Raw genomic sequence first — 17666 nt, 5'->3', positions numbered from 1 at the left:
TCAACGAGGAAACGAGTAAAACAAAGCCAGCGTCCCTCGAAAAAGCCTAGAAAACAGCCTCAAAGAGAGCCCCATTCCAACATGGCGAAATCAAACGCAGGTGGAACTCAAAAACGTTCAACTTTTGTGGTTTCACATCAGGATGAACGAGAATTTCCACCGCTTCCGGGGACATCTAAAATCCCAGATGCCCCAATTTTTGCGATTTCTCAGCCAGAAAGAGAGCATAGAGAGCGAGCACAACAACCTCCGAGCTAGCTACTTTCTGGCATCGTGGAGCTCATCCTCATCTTCTTCGATGCTTCCGACCCCGTGAAGAACATGGTCAAAACTGTTCTTCCAATTCTGACTCCTCTCCTGAAGCAGCTGGCTTCAAAAATGCCCCTCCTCGAGTCATTCGTATCCTTCGATGACTAATTTCGTCGATAAGGCTCATATGATTTCAATTCTACAGTGGAACTGTCAAAGTATTCTTCCAAAATTAGATATTTTCAAATTTTTAGTTAACAAATTACAATGCGATGTTTTTGCTTTATGTGAAACATGGCTAACACCAGATGTAAAGCTTCATTTTCCCGATTTTAACATCATTCGCCGCGATCTGGCAAATCCATCAAAAAACAGCACTCCTTCTATAGGGTCCATTTTGCTCCGATGTCAGGCACCGAATCTGTCGCATGTCAGGTGACTATTCAAGGAAAAGACCTCAGTATCGCCTCGATATATCTTCCTCCAAACACCGCGATATCTCGTAGAGATCTCTCGCACATCTGCTCGGTTATGCCCGAGCCACGGTTGCTCTTGGGAGATTTTAACTCCCACGGAACAGGCTGGGGGAACTGTACGACGACAACCGTTCAACAATGATATACGACCTCTGCGACGACTTTAATATGTCAATTTTGAATACAGGAGAAGTTACACGAGTGGCTCCTCCAGCAAGAGATAGCCGTCTAGATCTTTCCATTTGTTCGAGCTCATTATCGTTGGACTGTACACAGGATTTTGTTTTTACACGATTTTTTTTCGCTCGTATTTTTGATCGTGTGACTTCAATTTACCACCAAACTCTTCGCAACATGATTCAAAAAATCCAGAATAAATCGAAGAAAAATCACATGATAATTGATATGCGTTAAACATTTAGTATGAGTGGAAAATTGAGAAAATGAAAATCGCGTAAAAACAAAATCCAGTGTACTTGGAAGGTGGTCCAAGATCCCCATGGTAGTGGTCATTTGCCGATCGAAGTTTTAATTGCCAATGGACATTATCAATCCGCTTCTATCGACCTCTCATATGACCTCATAAAGCACATCCATCGATTGGGGGAAATATGGGGAGGCCATCATTGATGACATACAGCCGATAGAAACACTTCCACCGCGGGAAGAGTACCAGTTTCTATCTCAGTTGGTTATTGACAGCGCTCTCCATGCACAATGCCGGCCGGTGCCAGGAGCTTCGGTTCGTAGGAAACCACATAGTCCGTGGTGGGACACCGCGTGCACACAGCTCTATCGTGAGAAATCCAACGCGTTCTTCACAAACGGTACATCGCGCTCGAGATCCAGTTCAAGAAGCTGGTCAAAGTGAAGAAACGTAGATATTGGCGCACTTTTGCTGAAGGTTTATCGCGCGAGGCCTCAATGAAAACTCTGTGGACCGTCGGGAGAAGAATGCGCAACGCGTCGTCCGTAAACGAAGATCGTGAAAGCTCGTCGCGGTGGATACTCGATTTTGCAAAGAAAGTTTGTCCGGATTCGGTACCGGTGAAGCAAGTGTCACGTGATGCTTTTGCTGACAGGGATGACATGGATCGGCCCTTTTCGATGATTGAATTCTCGCTTGCTCTCCTTTCATGTAGCAATTCTGCTCCAGGGATGGATAAAATAAGGTTCAATTTGCTCAAAAACCTCCCAGACGTCGCGAAGAGGCGTCTATTGAGCTTGTTCAACCAGTTACTCCACGAGTGTGGACTTTCACCAATTTCGAACAACTATTTGTACAATTTGTTGTCAGAGAAGCGTATGAGTTTTTCTCATGGTGACTCGGCAACTTCACGAATTAGCTACATGGGCCTCCCTCAGGGCTCATGTTTAAGTCCTCTTCTTTACAATTTTTACGTCAGAGACATTGATGAATGTCTCATGCCAAATTGCTCGTTAAGACAGCTTGCAGATGATTGTGTTGTATCCGTTTCGGGGCCAACCGCAGTTGATCTGCAAGGACCGTTGCAAGATACTCTGGACAATTTGTCTACTTGGGCTTTAAAGCTGCACAGAAAAAAAATAAGAAAAATAAAAAGCGCGTAAAACTTGATATGCGGAAATTTACGCTACTCTACTCTGAAATGATCATCTTCCTAACAATATTGCTTACAACTTGTATGCAATATCGACGATTCACGTCAAATATTGTATATATTTAGGCTATATCACGTGTGGAATTACGCTAATAATGGCGTTCCATTTATGTGCATGATTTTTAGCGTAAATTTTAGTGGATTTTTCTATCTGTGTGGGTATCGCATTTTCTCCGGAGAAAACTGAGATGGTTGTCTTTTCAAAAAAACATAAGCCGGCAAAGTTTCCGCTCCTACTGATGGGTAAGGTAATCACTCATAGCATGTCTTCTAAATGGGGCCCTCCTTAGCCGTGCGGTAAGACGCGCAGCTACAAAGCAAGACCATGCTGAGGGTGGCTGGGTTCGATTCCCGGTGCCGGTCTAGGCAATTTTTGGGTTGGAAATTGTCTCGACTTCTCTGGGCATAAAAGTATCATCGTGTTAGCCTCATGATATACGAATGCAGAAATGGTAACCTTGGCTTAGAAACCTCGCAGTTAATAACTGTGGAAGTGCTTAATAAACACTAAGCTGCGAGGCGGCTCTGTCCCAGCGTGGGGAGGTAATGCCAATAAGAAGAAGAAGAAGAAGATGTCTTCTAAATACCTCGGGGTCTGGTTCGACTCTAAATGTACCTTTGGGAGGAACATTGTGTATCTGACACAAAAATGTCAGAAAAGAATCCACTTCATGCGAACGATAACGGGAACTTGGTGGGGAGCGCATCCCGAAGATCTTATCACGTTGTACCGAACAACCATTCTGTCGGTTCTCGAATACGGTAGCTTCTGCTTCCAGTCCGCGGCGAAAACTCACATGCTGAAGCTTCAACGGATTCAGTACCGCTGTCTCCGTATCGCGTTGGGTTGTATGAATTCGACTCATACGATGAGTCTGGAAGTACTTGCGGGAGTACTGCCTCTGACAGATCGTTTCGCGGAATTATCGCTCCGGTTCCTCATCCGCTGTGAGGTTCTTAATCCATTGGTCATTGACAACTTCGAGAAGCTGCTCGAACAAAACCCTCAATCTCGATTCATGAGTATTTACCACTGGTATATGACGCTGGAGGTAAGCCCATCTTCGGTTGACATCAATCGTGCTAACTTCTTGGACTCTTACAGTTCCTCTGTTACTTTTTATCCGTCCATGAAGCAGAAGGTTCATGGAATACCAGAATTTCTTCGTGCCCACCTCCATTATTTGCAAGCAAATAAGGACACGCCAGCGAAGAGAAGAAGCTTTTTCACAGACGGGTCAAAAATGGATGACTCCACTGGTTTCGGTGTTTTTAACGTTTTTCATAGCGCCTACTTTAAGCTGAAAGAGCCTAGTTCCGTGTATACTGCTGAGCTAGCAGCCATACACTATTCACTCGAGCAAATCGCATCCCTACCTCCTGACCACTTTTTCATCTTCACCGACAGTCTAAGTTCATTGGAGGCTGTTCGGTCAATGAAACCGGTGAAGCACTCAGCGTATCTCCTAAAGGGGATAAGGAAAGCTTTGAGTGCTCTATCGAAACGGTCATTCACAATCACCATGGCTTGGGTCCCTTCTCATTGCTCGATCCCGGGAAATGAGAAAGCGGACTCTTTGGCTAAGGTGGGCGCTGTGGAAGGTGATATTTACGATCGGCAAATCACCTTCGATGAATTTTTCTCATTAGTTCGTCAGGAAACCTTGATCAGCTGGCAGCAGAAATGGACAAATGGGGAGCTGGGTAGATGACTGTATTCAATTCGCCCGCAGGTGTCGAAGCGTCCATGGTTCAAAAAATTGAATATAGGACGAGACTTCATTCGAACCATGTGTCGTCTAATGTCCAATCACTACACTTTAAACGCACATCTTTTCAGAGTGGGGCTCTCGGAAAGCAATCTCTGTGTTTGCGGCGAGGGTCCGAGGAAAACAACCAAAGCCTATTAGAGAAGTGTTGGCGGGCCTTGATCTCGAATACATGTCCCTCGTCCACCAATTTGTGAAAGTTGCTGATGTAAGATTGTGATCTTAGTCTGCACATCCCTTCACTGTCGTACCCCATACCGAATGTCTTCCTCTCTTTGTCCATTTCAATGTCTGTCGTTAACCCCTTTCGTATGTCTTCCTCTCATTGTTGTCTCCCAAAAAAATGTTTGTCCCGTTACAGATGTGAAACATCGCCAAGAATGTCAACTATGTGAACATCCGCATCGTAATTACTTAAGCACCCTAAATTCCCTTCCTTTCCTACTATATTATTGTATTCCCTAACCTCGACCAAACCGCGAGTCTTTCGGTTCCCCAAAACTAACATTATGTATAAGATTTGAGAAATGAATTGTTAAACTTGATTTCGGCTCCGTAACGCTTCACGGCAATTGAGCCTCCAAAATAAACGAAAGATTAAAAAAAAAATAGTTATGTATATTCTGACTGAAATTGTCTACATTTTATGTTCGTAGATATTGGGGGAAAATCGAAGGCAGCCACCTTCGTTTTAATGAGCCACGTTCAATATGAAAAGCTGGAACAAAGTTAATTGTCTACTTTAGGCATAGGGAAGCAAAAAAGTTAAAATTTGAATCACTCTAATATTCCAGTCACTTAATCATATCCATATTCTACGATAATTCTACGATACTCTACTAGGAGGGAGAGGGTTTGAAAATGTGAAATTTTAGTCTATGGTTTATGGACAGTTCCTATTCTTCCGCGAATTGCGATCATGGCATCCTTCAACTACTATGGCATCCCAAGCAGCACAAATCAAGCGAATTAATTGTGACTTATTCTGGTCACATATGAGTTACTGATCTATGAGTAACATTCGCGCTGCTCGGGATTCGAAAACTTTCCGGATGATTTGAGGACTGACCTTTGCGTTCGCACACTTCAAGGGCACTATCCTTAGGAATATGCCCAATTGCCCGAAAGAATTGTAAGAATGGTGATGGTCAGATATTTTCGATTTACGGCCGATTTACGATTTACGGATTTTTGAATGTTATGTATCGTATACTGTACCGACGACGTACTTTTTGATATTTCGAGCACTGGCAAACCAGAAGAGCCTAAAGCAGGCATTGCAATATCATCTGAGCACAGGATATTATCTTTGCTTGTGCAAAGATATTATCCCTAATCGAAGAGCACTCTGGAAAGATATTATCATTTGAGCTTTCGATGATGATCCGGATAGCTAGCGCGATTCGGGGTTTGTTCGCGTTGCGAAGGTGTTGCTACAAAAAAAGCTGTGAAAAAATGTTTCTCCATGACGAACATTGCTCTTTGTTTACTGAGCGGATAGATAGCTAAGATCGATATCCCATTATTTCGTCAGAATCTTTGCTCAAAAGATCGAATGATGGGATGGTTTGCAATGCCTGGCCTAAACAAACGTCGAAAAAAAAAAACAATAGTTCAACAACTGTGTAAGGTGTTTTGTATTTTTAAATGTTTTATTATGCTGTACGGACAATGTTTTGACACAGTGTACGGGGTACTTGTACATCAGAGTATAAGCCATGGCACTAGATTAAAACTGTGTCCCTTCACAAGACGTTGAGTCACTCCCAACGGATCAACATCCATCACATGATAATGTGTTCGGAGCGGTTGGTACGATATGTCCCCGTTCTATGGTTTAATTCTGAAATCAAGTCAAGAAATTGATTTTCACAGGTATTTTCAACAACGCTGCACAGTAGGCCTGGCCTGGTGCTTCAAACATAAATAATCACAAGAAAAGTAATAGATATAGTCGAATCTATCACTTTCCTGGATTCATTCACGAACCGGCTGTGTATAAGTGTATATTAGACTAGGCATCCAATATCTCTTCTCTTTTATACTTCATTTCATAGGATTCATAGCGAAAAGGGTTTGATGCCCAACTTACCCTCTGCACGAAGCACAATGCGACTAGTTCGGTAGTGGATATGCAGTTCTCCAGATCCTTGAGGAAAATGTCGTTGTGGAAGGTGTACAGCTCGTGCAGGTTCCCGAACAGGATGTCCGCCTTGCCCTGCAGTCCCGGTGGCACCAGTGAGCTCATCTCCTCCGACAGCATCTCATCTCGGTAACCCTGAAAAAAAACGCAAAAAAAATGAAGGTTAAATAAGTGCCTCGTTCGGGTTCAACTTGATTCATAAAAGCTAGGAGGCTAGGAGCAGATCCGATCGTTCGTACCATGGTGTCAGGTAATTGGCAGTCATAAACTTTCTATGGCTACTTCAGCATTTCGAGTATGAACGATCGTATCTTTTTTTAAAGGTGCAATCTTCGATCTTGATTATTATTAATGGAATTGATTGGCATCCACACCGCATGTTCAGTAATTTCACCTTGGTTGTTTGCTATGAGTAAAATATGATGCGTTCACAGCTGGAAGCTCAATTCTAGTGGCGAGAAGGCGATTAAATGATTGGTATGGTACTTAGCCCAGCGAGAGACGAAATTGCTTGGCGATGTTTCACTGGGTTGATGTCGAATTTTATTTCTTGGCTCTTGAATTGAGGAGCAGAAACCACGGGGGTTGGCTGGAATTCACATGCTTGTGAGACGAATCTTATTGTATAATTTTCTAAGTTAGGTATGCACCGGTTGGTTACGTCGTCGATTGAAAGCAAGCTGGACGTTCTTGACTTATTTGTACAATGAAGTAATCTGCTTTCAGAGTACAACACCTGTTACAGACCTTCAGTTTGCCATTCCAATTAATTTGATGGATAATATGGAGGAGAACAAATTGGTTGCAAGTCACGTCAATCTTGATCTTGTTTGATTTTTTACGATCATACCTACTTTGTATTATATGCACCATAGCATGATCTTTCGATTTTGGTTTACGCCTTTTGTGTTGCCATAATTTTATCTACGTTTTCCGGTATTGCCATTTGCGCGGTTTTCCTTCTATTCATTTACAGAAGCATTTCCGCGATTGTGATTTCGTGCGGTTGCGGTTTTGGTTTCGATCACCGACAGACAAGATTCAGAGCGGTCATTGCGATTAATTCAATTATTATCCATGACAATTCGGTAAACACACATTGTTCAGCAGCTTTGTTTCATTATTGGTCGAATTGGAATAACAGAATGTTAGTATAAAAACATTAATATGTATTCCTCAACCGTCTAAGACGAGTTAAGTACTCTCCATTTAATTCCACCAATTATTTTCGATATCTTAGTCAAGTACGAGACACTGAAGACGACCACACAGTTGTGGTCGAAATACGTATCTGAAAAGATATCGAAAATAATTGGTGGAAATAAATGGAGAGTACTTAACTCGTCTTAGACGGTTGAATACATTCCACTAAAAGAGCTTTAAATATTTTTCTGATTAATATTCCTAACATGTATGACATTCATGTATGTATATTCAAGCCTATTGTCATATATCATATAATTTTGTCATAAATTTGCTTTATTTTGTAATCTCCAGCAGAATCCACCAATTTAAGACTTTATTTGGTTCTACAAAGAATGAAGTAAAAGTAGAACTACCTACGTAACGCATAACGCTATGGTCTTTATGAAGCAAGTTGTTACCAGTATGATAAAGAATATTTAGGCGAATGAAAAAGAACTTGAGATGCGAGGGATCGAAGAACATATTGCACAATTGAACAATAACATTGAACATTGAACAATACAATTTTAAGAACTGTGTCTTCCCTATATGGAAACCTGATGTAGTTGAGTACTAGACTGCCTATAATCGCATATTTGTAACACTCACATTTACTGCATATAATCGAGCTTCATTGAGCGCAATTGCTGATGAACCTGTGTGTGGATTCCAGATATAACTAAATTATTTACCCTACTCGGTTGGCATTGCACAAACTATGCGTATGAAAGAGTTGGTTGATTGGATAGATTGTGAGGGTTCGGCTATGAGCGTGGTGTTGGAAATTTGATCTCATCAGTAGCCTTCTCAGCTAGGGAAAGCACTTGTCTAGCGTACTGGTTTCGTGGGATCAAACTCCACCGAAGGAAGTGGTTAGTATCCAATAGATTTTTTGAACTAAATCTTTCACATGTTGCACAAGGAAGTTATAGCAAAAATACATATTTTTTTTCGCAGAAACCTCACTCATTTCTCGGCCACTTAACCTTAACCGATTTGCTTACGACAAGTTGCATTCGACGGATAATCCTGTCCTATTGTTTCATCACTGTTTTGGCACTTATGCTCATCCGACTTGCTTGAATTAAGTTGCGTTCGCAGGAAATTTTACAATTAGTATAAAGAAATGTGTTTACCTATTAATGGTATTTTAGATTATGTGCTTCTCAACCATTTTGAACGAACGAGAAAGGCATCATCACCATTAGGTGTATTTCAAAGAAAAACGGTTCGGAAATTTTGGGCGAGTAATGGCGCATCAACCTAGGCATATGATCCAGGAGGGTTACGAAATGGTGAGACGACATCTGAGAAGCTTCCACGGGTCTTTCGATGACAACTGACCGCCAGCTAGAGGGTGGCGTACTTAGCTGATAGTGTAGCCTGGCTACTGTTTTCCTTCTGACATCAGTTAGAGTGAGAGGATGCGACCTTGTATAGGATGTGGTGGCGTTTGACAGTGGGCTCTGTTGAACTTGTATAAAAAGCTACAAGAATCTGCAAGCCGGTCCTATCAAAGCGACCGTGTGCCGCTCAAAGCGCACTGGCCTAGTCCTGGTATTGGGTGGGACAAATTTGACCCGACTGATCGAGCGTCTGTTCACACAGGAGGTGCGGCTCCAACAGCGTCTGTTCTGGCATCCAGCGGCTGAGTACGGAATGTTTTTCCCTGGAAGCTATATCTAAGATGGCAGCACCATCCCGGTGAATATTGAGGGACCATAGGCCAACAATCCACTGCTCCCGAAACTTAACAAACCGTTCGAGAAACCAACCAAGAAAAATCGAGAACTGATATAACGGCGGCGACTTTTGGCATGAAACAAATGACACGAATAAGAACATGAAATATTTTAACGTTAGCCCATCAAGGTAAGCTGGCACAACTCGCCAGCATTGCACGGCGTATGAAGCTCGGAATCCTGCGACTGAGTGAAGTGCGTTGGCCAAACTTTGGAGAACACAAACTACCATCGGGACAGGTATTGTTATATACCGGTATCCAGCTTTTCACGCTCGCCATAATGGCGGATGCTATAAAATTTTTGACATTAACTGCATTAATATTTGCCGTTACCATTAGAAGCCAATGCGTTGATTGTTTATCGTCAACAAGGAAAAAATGGTGATGAATGTCTTTCGACAAATACTATTTTTATTACTAACTTTTCTTTCGTTCTAGTTATCGACATACCCCACTTATTAGGCCAACAAATTTATAGAATGGACATCCAAATAGTTCCCGCTAGCTCGTATTTATGACATGATATTTACTTCCAGGACTAGAGATTACAGTTAGTTATTTAAAAAAAAACATGCCGGTCATGCTGGAATTGGAGCGATTATTTGATGTCAATGCTTAAAAATTACGCTGAACCGAATTAATATGGACCTCAAAAAGACCCAGATTTTGGAGTACTGAACCACAGCTGGGACTTAGTAGGTAAAGCAAGGATGTTATCGATCATTTAGTAATCTGCGTTCGATCATTTAGTAGTTTGTCAATAACTCATTCCAGAGGCCTAATTTCAAAATGTATTGTATGGTGGACTTTTAGTGTGAAGGTTTTTCTACAACTCTTCCTCACAGGTCGATGTTCGAATTCCACTATTAAAGGAGTTACGGTGCTAGTTGCTATACTCATACTAAATGATAACAAAATATGCAATCATTTAGTCTAAGTTACTGCTACTATCGATATAGCTCCGCTATTAAGCCCTTAGTAAATTTCAAACAACGAACTGTTAGGCAGAGTTGTATATAAACTTTGCAGTAGAAGTCTACCATACAACACATTTTGAAATTTAGCCTCAGGAATGAGTTATTGACAATAAATGATACTAAATGATCGAAGGCAGATTACTAAATGATCGATAACATCCTTGGGTAAAGCTCTCAAAACTTCATCCACACAGCTAAATATTTTATAAATTTGTATCCTAAGTGTGCATTTTATTTTTTTTAAGCATTGAAAGAACGACACCAGTTCTCCCATTACAAAGGTCTTTTCTTTATTTGAAAACTGTATCCTTCCGATACATAATAGGTGTTGCCTCTCACGAGAGCTGTATATGATTAAGATATCAAAAATATGCTCAAAACCAGATTTAATCTTTAGCAATGAAATGTTTTAATAATCCAGGCCAGGTATTTCTGATCAGGCAACGAAACGGTTTTGTAGAATGAGGACGAAAAGGGCAAATTTTAACAGTAAACAAACTAACTAACAAATCTTGACTTTTAAGAAGGACGAGCGGGTATTTTAATGCTTCAAAAATGTATTGCGCACATAGGATAAGAATTTTTGAATATTTTGCTGTGTTTATGAAATTGTTAGAGCTTTATCTACGGAGCTTCGGCTATTGGTCAAGTCACGGAGAGCAAATGATTTTCGATGTGGATCAAATAAATTCTACGGAAGTGGTTGTATTTATCGTTTTGAAACTTGAATAGCGTCCATTTTAACACTGGAAAGATTCATCATTCGCCGTTCCTGAGGGTATGATATTTCGTTCAAGCAATTAATGGGAGGGCCTCATAATATAGCGTTATAAGGTTATCTATATATCTAGAACAGCGGTTCTCAACCTGGGGTACATGTACCCCTGGGGGTACCTTCGCCAGGTCCAGGGGGTACCTCGGATGTATCACAATTTTAATCAAATCATATTGATAATGTTTTGATAAATTTATAATTTTTTTAATTTCAGAATCTTGTCTTGCACATAATATGCATGGCGATCAGTAATTCAGAGACTATCGAATCCTGCCCTCCACAACCAGCACAGTGGATGCAGGGCTGTGGGACAAAAGATCAAAAGGACAGGACGACGATTGAACGAATTTAAAAAATCTTCTATGTAATCTACTTTATCGAAACAAAACGTTAAATGATATGTTAAGAATATGCTTCTATATAGAGTAGACCTCTTCATGTTTTCAAAAAGTATCAAAAATTCAATGGGTCAGCCCAGAATCACAATTCTTATGCTAAAATATGCCTCCTGCCAAATTTTCAGCTGATTCGGATAAAATTTTTAGGTGGCTCAAGTCGATTTAGTGTTTTTGGGCTATTTTCAATTTTGAAAAAAATCTAACGAGAGATATAAACGCCGAAAACCATCGCAACAACCTCTATATGGAAGTTTTTGGTGTGCTCTACAACTCTTGTGAATATTGCGATTCGTTCCGTTCACGTTTTGGCCATGTTAAAGTGATTTTCAAGCTTTAAAGTGCATAAAAACACTCTTCCCCCTTAAAGTCGTTGTTCTACAAAATTCTTGAATTTATGACAAATCATTATTAATTTATTATATTTATTTTCCTCTTTTTTCCCTGGACATTTGAGTATTATAATTGCTAATGTTCGATTTACCGTTAAATTCTTAAAAATCAGAAGCTGAACATTTGTCATAAATTTGCACGTTGGGATTTCGTCAAACAAGTTGTTCGAACAAAGAAGCTTTAATTTCACTTGTTACTACGACGCACTAAGAGGTAAAAGCATACAGACATATGGTGAAATGGACCTAATTTGGAAGTCGTTTGTTGTAAGAATCAAATATCATATGTTTTGATTTATGTTTTGTTCGAATAACTTGTTTAAGGAAATCATAGCGTGCAAATTTATGACAAATGTTCAGCTTCTGATTTTTAAGAATTTAACGCTAAATCGAACATTAGAAGTTGTATTACTCAAATGTCCAGGAAAAAAGAGGAAAATAAATATTATAAATTAGCAATGATTTGTCATAAATTCAAGAATTTTGTAGAACAACGACTGTTAGTGGAAACAGTGTTTTTATGCACTTATAAGCTTAAAAATCACTTTAACATGGTCAAAACATGAACGGAACGAATCGCAATGTTCACAAGACTTGTAGAGCACACCAAAATCTTCCATATAGAGGTTGTTGCGATGGTTTTCGGCGTTTATATCTCTTGTTGGATTTTTTTCAAAATTGAAAATAGCCCAAAAACACTAAATCGACTTGAGCCACCTCGAAATATTATCCGAATTAGCTGAAAATTTGACAGGAGGCTTTTTTTAGCATAAGAATTGTGATTCTGGGCTGACCGATTGAATTTTTGATACTTTTTGAAAACATGAAGAGGTCTAATATAGAGTCTACACGTTCGAAAGCCTCCATTTGAGAAACATAAAGGTTTTTTTTCTGAAAAGTTCGGATGCTTCGTTGCAAGACGATTGGAAGCATCTTTCTCGGAAGCCCGGAAGCCTCCTTTCAAGAGGCCTGGAAGCCTCCTTTCAAGAGGCCTGGAAGCCTCCTTTCAAGAGGCCTGGAAGCCTCCTTTCAAGAGGCCTGGAAGCCTCCTTTCAAGAGGCCTGGAAGCCTCCTTTCAAGAGGCCCGGAAGCCTCCTTTCAAGAGGCCCGGAAGCCTCCTTTCAAGAGGCCCGGAAGCCTCCTTTCAAGAGGCCCGGAAGCCTCCTTTCAAGAGGCTCAGAAGCATTCTATCAAGAGGTCCGGAAGCCTCCTTTCAAGAGGCCCGGAAGCCTTCTTTCGAGAGGCCCAGAAGCCTCCTTTCAAGAGGCCCAGAAGCCTCCTTTCAAGAGGCCCGGAAGCCTCCTTTCAAGGAAGCCTCCTTTCAAGAGGCCCGGAAGCTTGCTTTCAAAAGGCTCGGAAGCCTCCTTTCAAGAGGCCCGGAAGCCTCCTTTCAATAGGCCCAGAAGCCTCCTTTCAAGAGGCCCAGAAGCCTCCTTTCAAGAGGCCCGGAAGCCTCCTTTCAAGAGGCCCGAAGCCTCCTTTCAAGAGGCCCGGAAGCCTCCTTTCAAGAGGCCAGAAGCCTCCTTTCAAGAGGCCCAGAGCCTCCTTTCAAGAGGCCCAGAAGCCTCCTTTCAAGAGGCCCAGGCCTCCTTTCAAGAGGCCCGGAAGCCTCCTTTCAAGAGGCCCGGAAGCCTCCTTTCAAGAGGCCCAGAAGCCTCCTTTCAAGAGGCCAGGCCTCCTTTCAAGAGGCCCGGAAGCCTCCTTTCAAGAGGCCAAGCCTCCTTTCAAGAGGCCGGAAGCCTCCTTTCAAGAGGCCCGGAAGCCTCCTTTCAAGAGGCCCAGGCCTCCTTTCAAGAGGCCCGACAGCCTCCTTTCAAGAGCCCCGGAAGCCTCCTTTCAAGAGGCCCGGAAGCCTCCTTTCAAGAGGCCCGGAAGCCTCCTTTCAAGAGGCCCGGAAGCCTCCTTTCAAGAGGTCCGGAAGCCTCCTTTCAAGAGCCCCAAGCCTCCTTTCAAGAGGCCCGGAAGCCTCCTTTCAAGAGGCCCAGGCCTCCTTTCAAGAGGCCCGGAAGCCTCCTTTCAAGAGGCCCAGAAGCCTCCTTTCAAGAGGCCCGGAAGCATCCTTTCAAGAGGCCCAGAAGCCTCCTTTCAAGAGGCCCGGAAGCATCCTTTCAAGAGGCCCGGAAGCCTCCTTTCAAGAGGCTAGAAAGCCTCCTTTCAAGAGGCCCGGAAGCCTCCTTTCAAGAGGCCAGAGGGCCTCCTTTCAAGAGGCCCGGAAGCCTCCTTTCAAGAGGCCCGGAAGCCTCCTTTCAAGAGGCCCGGAAGCCTCCTTTCAAGAGGCCCGGAAGCCTCCTTTCAAGAGGCCCAGAAGCCTCCTTTCAAGAGGCCCGGAAGCCTCCTTTCAAGAGGCCCGGAAGCCTCCTTTCAAGAGGCCCGGAAGCCTCCTTTCAAGAGGCCCGGAAGCCTCCTTTCAAGAGGCCCGGAAGCCTCCTTTCAAGAGGCCCGGAAGCCTCCTTTCAAGAGGCCCGGAAGCCTTCTTTCGAGATGCTCAGAAATCTCTTTTCAAGAGGCTTGGATATAACCATTCTAGGGGCTTGTGAGCCTACGTTTAACAGGCTTAGATCCGTGATTTCAAGATGCTTAGAAGTCTCCTTTTAAGTGGCTCGACCTTCAAGAGGCTCGAAGCCTCTCTTTAAAAGCTCGGTGTGAAAACTTTCCGTAGTTGTCTCACGAGCAACTCGACTGAAATTTATTGATTGTTAGATTTGAACAAAGTATTGAAGGGGAAACTTACAAATTGGTCTTCAACTTAATCTATGGCAACGTTGGTGTAATTTCTATCGGGCAATCTTAGGAATGCACTACAATTCATAATACAATATAGTTATGCATGTTAATTTCAAATAACTCGGTATTAAACTCACGATTTTCTGTACAACTTTGACTCTACAGATATATCTCACACAGAGTATCTTCAGCAGTTCCTAGCTATTTAATAAGCAAATATAGGTTAGGCCATTGAACACAAGATGATATGAGCATTTTACCAATTTACGTACTTTTAGCATTAACATCGAATTCACTAGTCAACAATTATAGTTCACTTGACCTTTGAATAGGAAAGTAGGAGAAAATAGTAATATTTAACTAAGCAAAACTTATAATAATTCCACCATGCATTCACCGCTTTTGTTCATATAGATAGAGATTGTTTTGACATATCAGCTTATTCTGCATACACAAGCACAGTGCTCTTCAATTCAAAAGGGACTATCGCATGATCGACACAACACTCGGAATAATGAAAATTTCAGACAACTTTATGGAAAGTCATATATTTCTTTAATTTTCAATTCAATTTTCCATATATCTTATGAGTTACACTTATTTTCATTTACAGCAAAACATAGGGGGTACCTCAAATAATTCGAAAGTGCGAAGGGGTACCTCGCAAGAAAAAGGTTGAGAACCGCTGATCTAGAAAAATAATAATGTTAGTAGTATTAGAAAAAAAAGTATTTTTTGAAAGATATTGATCACCAAATTTTTCCTTGTTGACGGTAAACAAACAAGGCATTGCTTGTTAGTGGTATCGGCAAACATTGATGTTTGCTAAGGCTAAAAATTCATTTCAGTGTCGGGAAGCAGTTAATATCAAAAAAATTATAGCATCCACCATAATGGCGAACGTGGAAAGCTGGATTCGAGGGCACAACGCTCCTCGGCATCGAGGAGTTGGTTTCCTACTTAGCACCCATACACAGGGATTGCTCATCAAGTGAGAACCAATTAATGAGAGAATAATTAGATTCAGAACACGGGTAAGGAACCTCACGATAATCCAATGTTATGCGCCGACCGATGTTGCCGAGTTACAGGACAAGGAGAATTTCTACAGTGAACTGAATGCCGTCGTGGATAAAGTTTCGAAAGGTGACATCAAGATCTACATGGGCGACTTCAATGCGAAGATCGGCTCCGACAACACGGACTATGAGCGTGTCATGGGACGTCATGGTCTTGGAGAAATGAGTGAAAACGGTGAGCTGTTGGCAGAATTCTGTGGCAATAACGACATGGTGATTGGAGGATCGCTCTTTCCCCATCGACCAGTGCACAAAGTCACGTGGGTCTCTCGTGATGAACAAACTGAAAATCAAATCGAACACATCTGCATCAGCCGAAAATGGAGACGGAGCCTTCTTGATGTCCATCACCTTCTAATTGGCGAGATCCGATTACGCATTGCTCGGATTCAGCGGTGGGAGGAGAGACTCGGACGGCGATTCAACACACGCCGACTAGAAGATCCAGCTGTGAAGAATTTGGAACTCGGGCATTTGATGTTTCGGAAGGTGGCAGCAGCGGTAGAAGAGCAGTGGACGGCCATCAAGAATGCTTTTATCGATATCTCACGATGCCTGAGTGGAGCAAGGATGAATCCGATGATGCCGGTGAAAGACGCGCCAGGTCGGTTACTCACCGACCCAACTGATCAGCTGAAACGTTGGTTCGAGCACTTCGAACAACATCTTCAAGTTTCGACGCCCGACATGAGCCTCGGCATGAGCCGCCACATTACCCGCGTTAACTCCGAAGTTCCATCATTACAGGAGATTGAAGCAGCCATCCGAAGCATGAAATCCAACAAAGCTCCCGAGGTCGATCGCATTTCAGCAGAGATGCTCAAAGCTGACCCGGTGCAGGGCGTCTTAGTGAAGGTCCCAAAAAAGGGGGATCTGGCTGTGTGCGACAATTGGCGAGGCATGTTGTCCCTGTGCGTTGGATACAGCAGAAAATAGATTAGACTCTCCTACGACAGCAGGCAGGATTCCGTCCTGGAAGATCATGTTTGGACCATATTATAACCCTCCGTATCATCCTGGAGCAACTCAACAAATTCCATGAGTCCCTCTATCTGATATTCATTGACTACGAAAAACCTTTTGATCGTCTGAACCACGAAAATTTGTGGGGCGCCCTTAGACGCAAGGGAGTTCCGAATAAAATCATCGGCCTCATCGAAGCGCAATACAAAACTTTTACGTGCAAAGTCCTGCATAACGGAGCTTTGTCTGAGTGTCTGACCCCAACCGGGTAGTCGCAGGAGTGAGGCAAGGATGTATTATATCCCCGCTGCTGTTCTTAATCGTAATCGACGAGATAATGGTGAGTGCGATTGACCATGTACCAAACCGTTGGTTACTCTGGCAGCATATTACTATGGAAAATCTAAACGACTTCGATTTGGCAGATGATATTGCTCTACTGCTAATAAGCTAGTAACGACGCTCTGACATGCAGATTATGCTGAACGACTTGGCCGAACGATCCTCAACGGCGCACAGTGGCGGCCCCCCATAAAAATGTCGGACAAAACCTAATATGTTGCTCGAATTTTTCACCAGAGAGTAATTTTGGAACGTTAAATTCATTTTGAGGTTAGAATTGTTATCCAACATATACTATGCTACTCGAGTACTTTTGGAAGCGCAAGCCTTAAGGCCTGAAGCATTAACAGCGTCCTCATTCTAACATTGAAACAGAAAAAACAGTCAAAACAAACTAACATTGAAACTTTGGAGCAGCTAGGAGCAAATTACCACATTTACCACCGGAAATAGACAAAAAATAGGTTTCGATACATCAGGTCGTTCCGAATCTTTCCCGAAAAAAGTTTAGCCAAATTTTCTTTTGCCATACAAATTTGTTCGGGAGATGATTGTACGACAATTTCCCGAAAACCAATTCCCCGAATGCAATTTCCCCGAATGTAACAATTCCCCGAATGGAACAATTGTTCTAAAAAATCAAAAAATAAAAAATCAACAAATCAGCAGGGATTACGCAGAAGCGGCAAGTGTTTATCAACCGATGTCTACGTTTTATAATTCGGGCCTGGTGGCCTCACTATTAGATTTCGAATGCTGAGCTCCATCGACGACGCTGCTGGTTTCTTCCTTTCGTGAATTCAAAACTCTTCG

At 42.3% G+C, this 17666-nt stretch overlaps 1 protein-coding gene across 5 annotated transcripts in view; it reads right to left on the bottom strand.

The window, feature by feature from the left end:
- LOC134217961 (guanine nucleotide exchange factor DBS) overlaps positions 1-17666 on the bottom strand; it is a 502406-nt gene that overhangs the window by 17460 nt on the left and 467280 nt on the right. For all 5 annotated transcript variants that reach the window (XM_062696807.1, XM_062696808.1, XM_062696809.1 and 2 more), the window contains one exon: positions 6227-6412. In XM_062696807.1, coding sequence (XP_062552791.1) covers positions 6227-6412 — 186 coding nt within the window. The remainder of the gene's footprint in view (positions 1-6226; positions 6413-17666) is intronic.

This window comes from Armigeres subalbatus, chromosome 2, assembly GCF_024139115.2.
Source record: "Armigeres subalbatus isolate Guangzhou_Male chromosome 2, GZ_Asu_2, whole genome shotgun sequence".
Lineage (NCBI taxonomy): Eukaryota > Metazoa > Arthropoda > Insecta > Diptera > Culicidae > Armigeres > Armigeres subalbatus.
The sequence above is the reverse complement of the archived record's forward strand: the minus strand, read 5'-3'. Positions and strand labels throughout refer to the sequence as shown.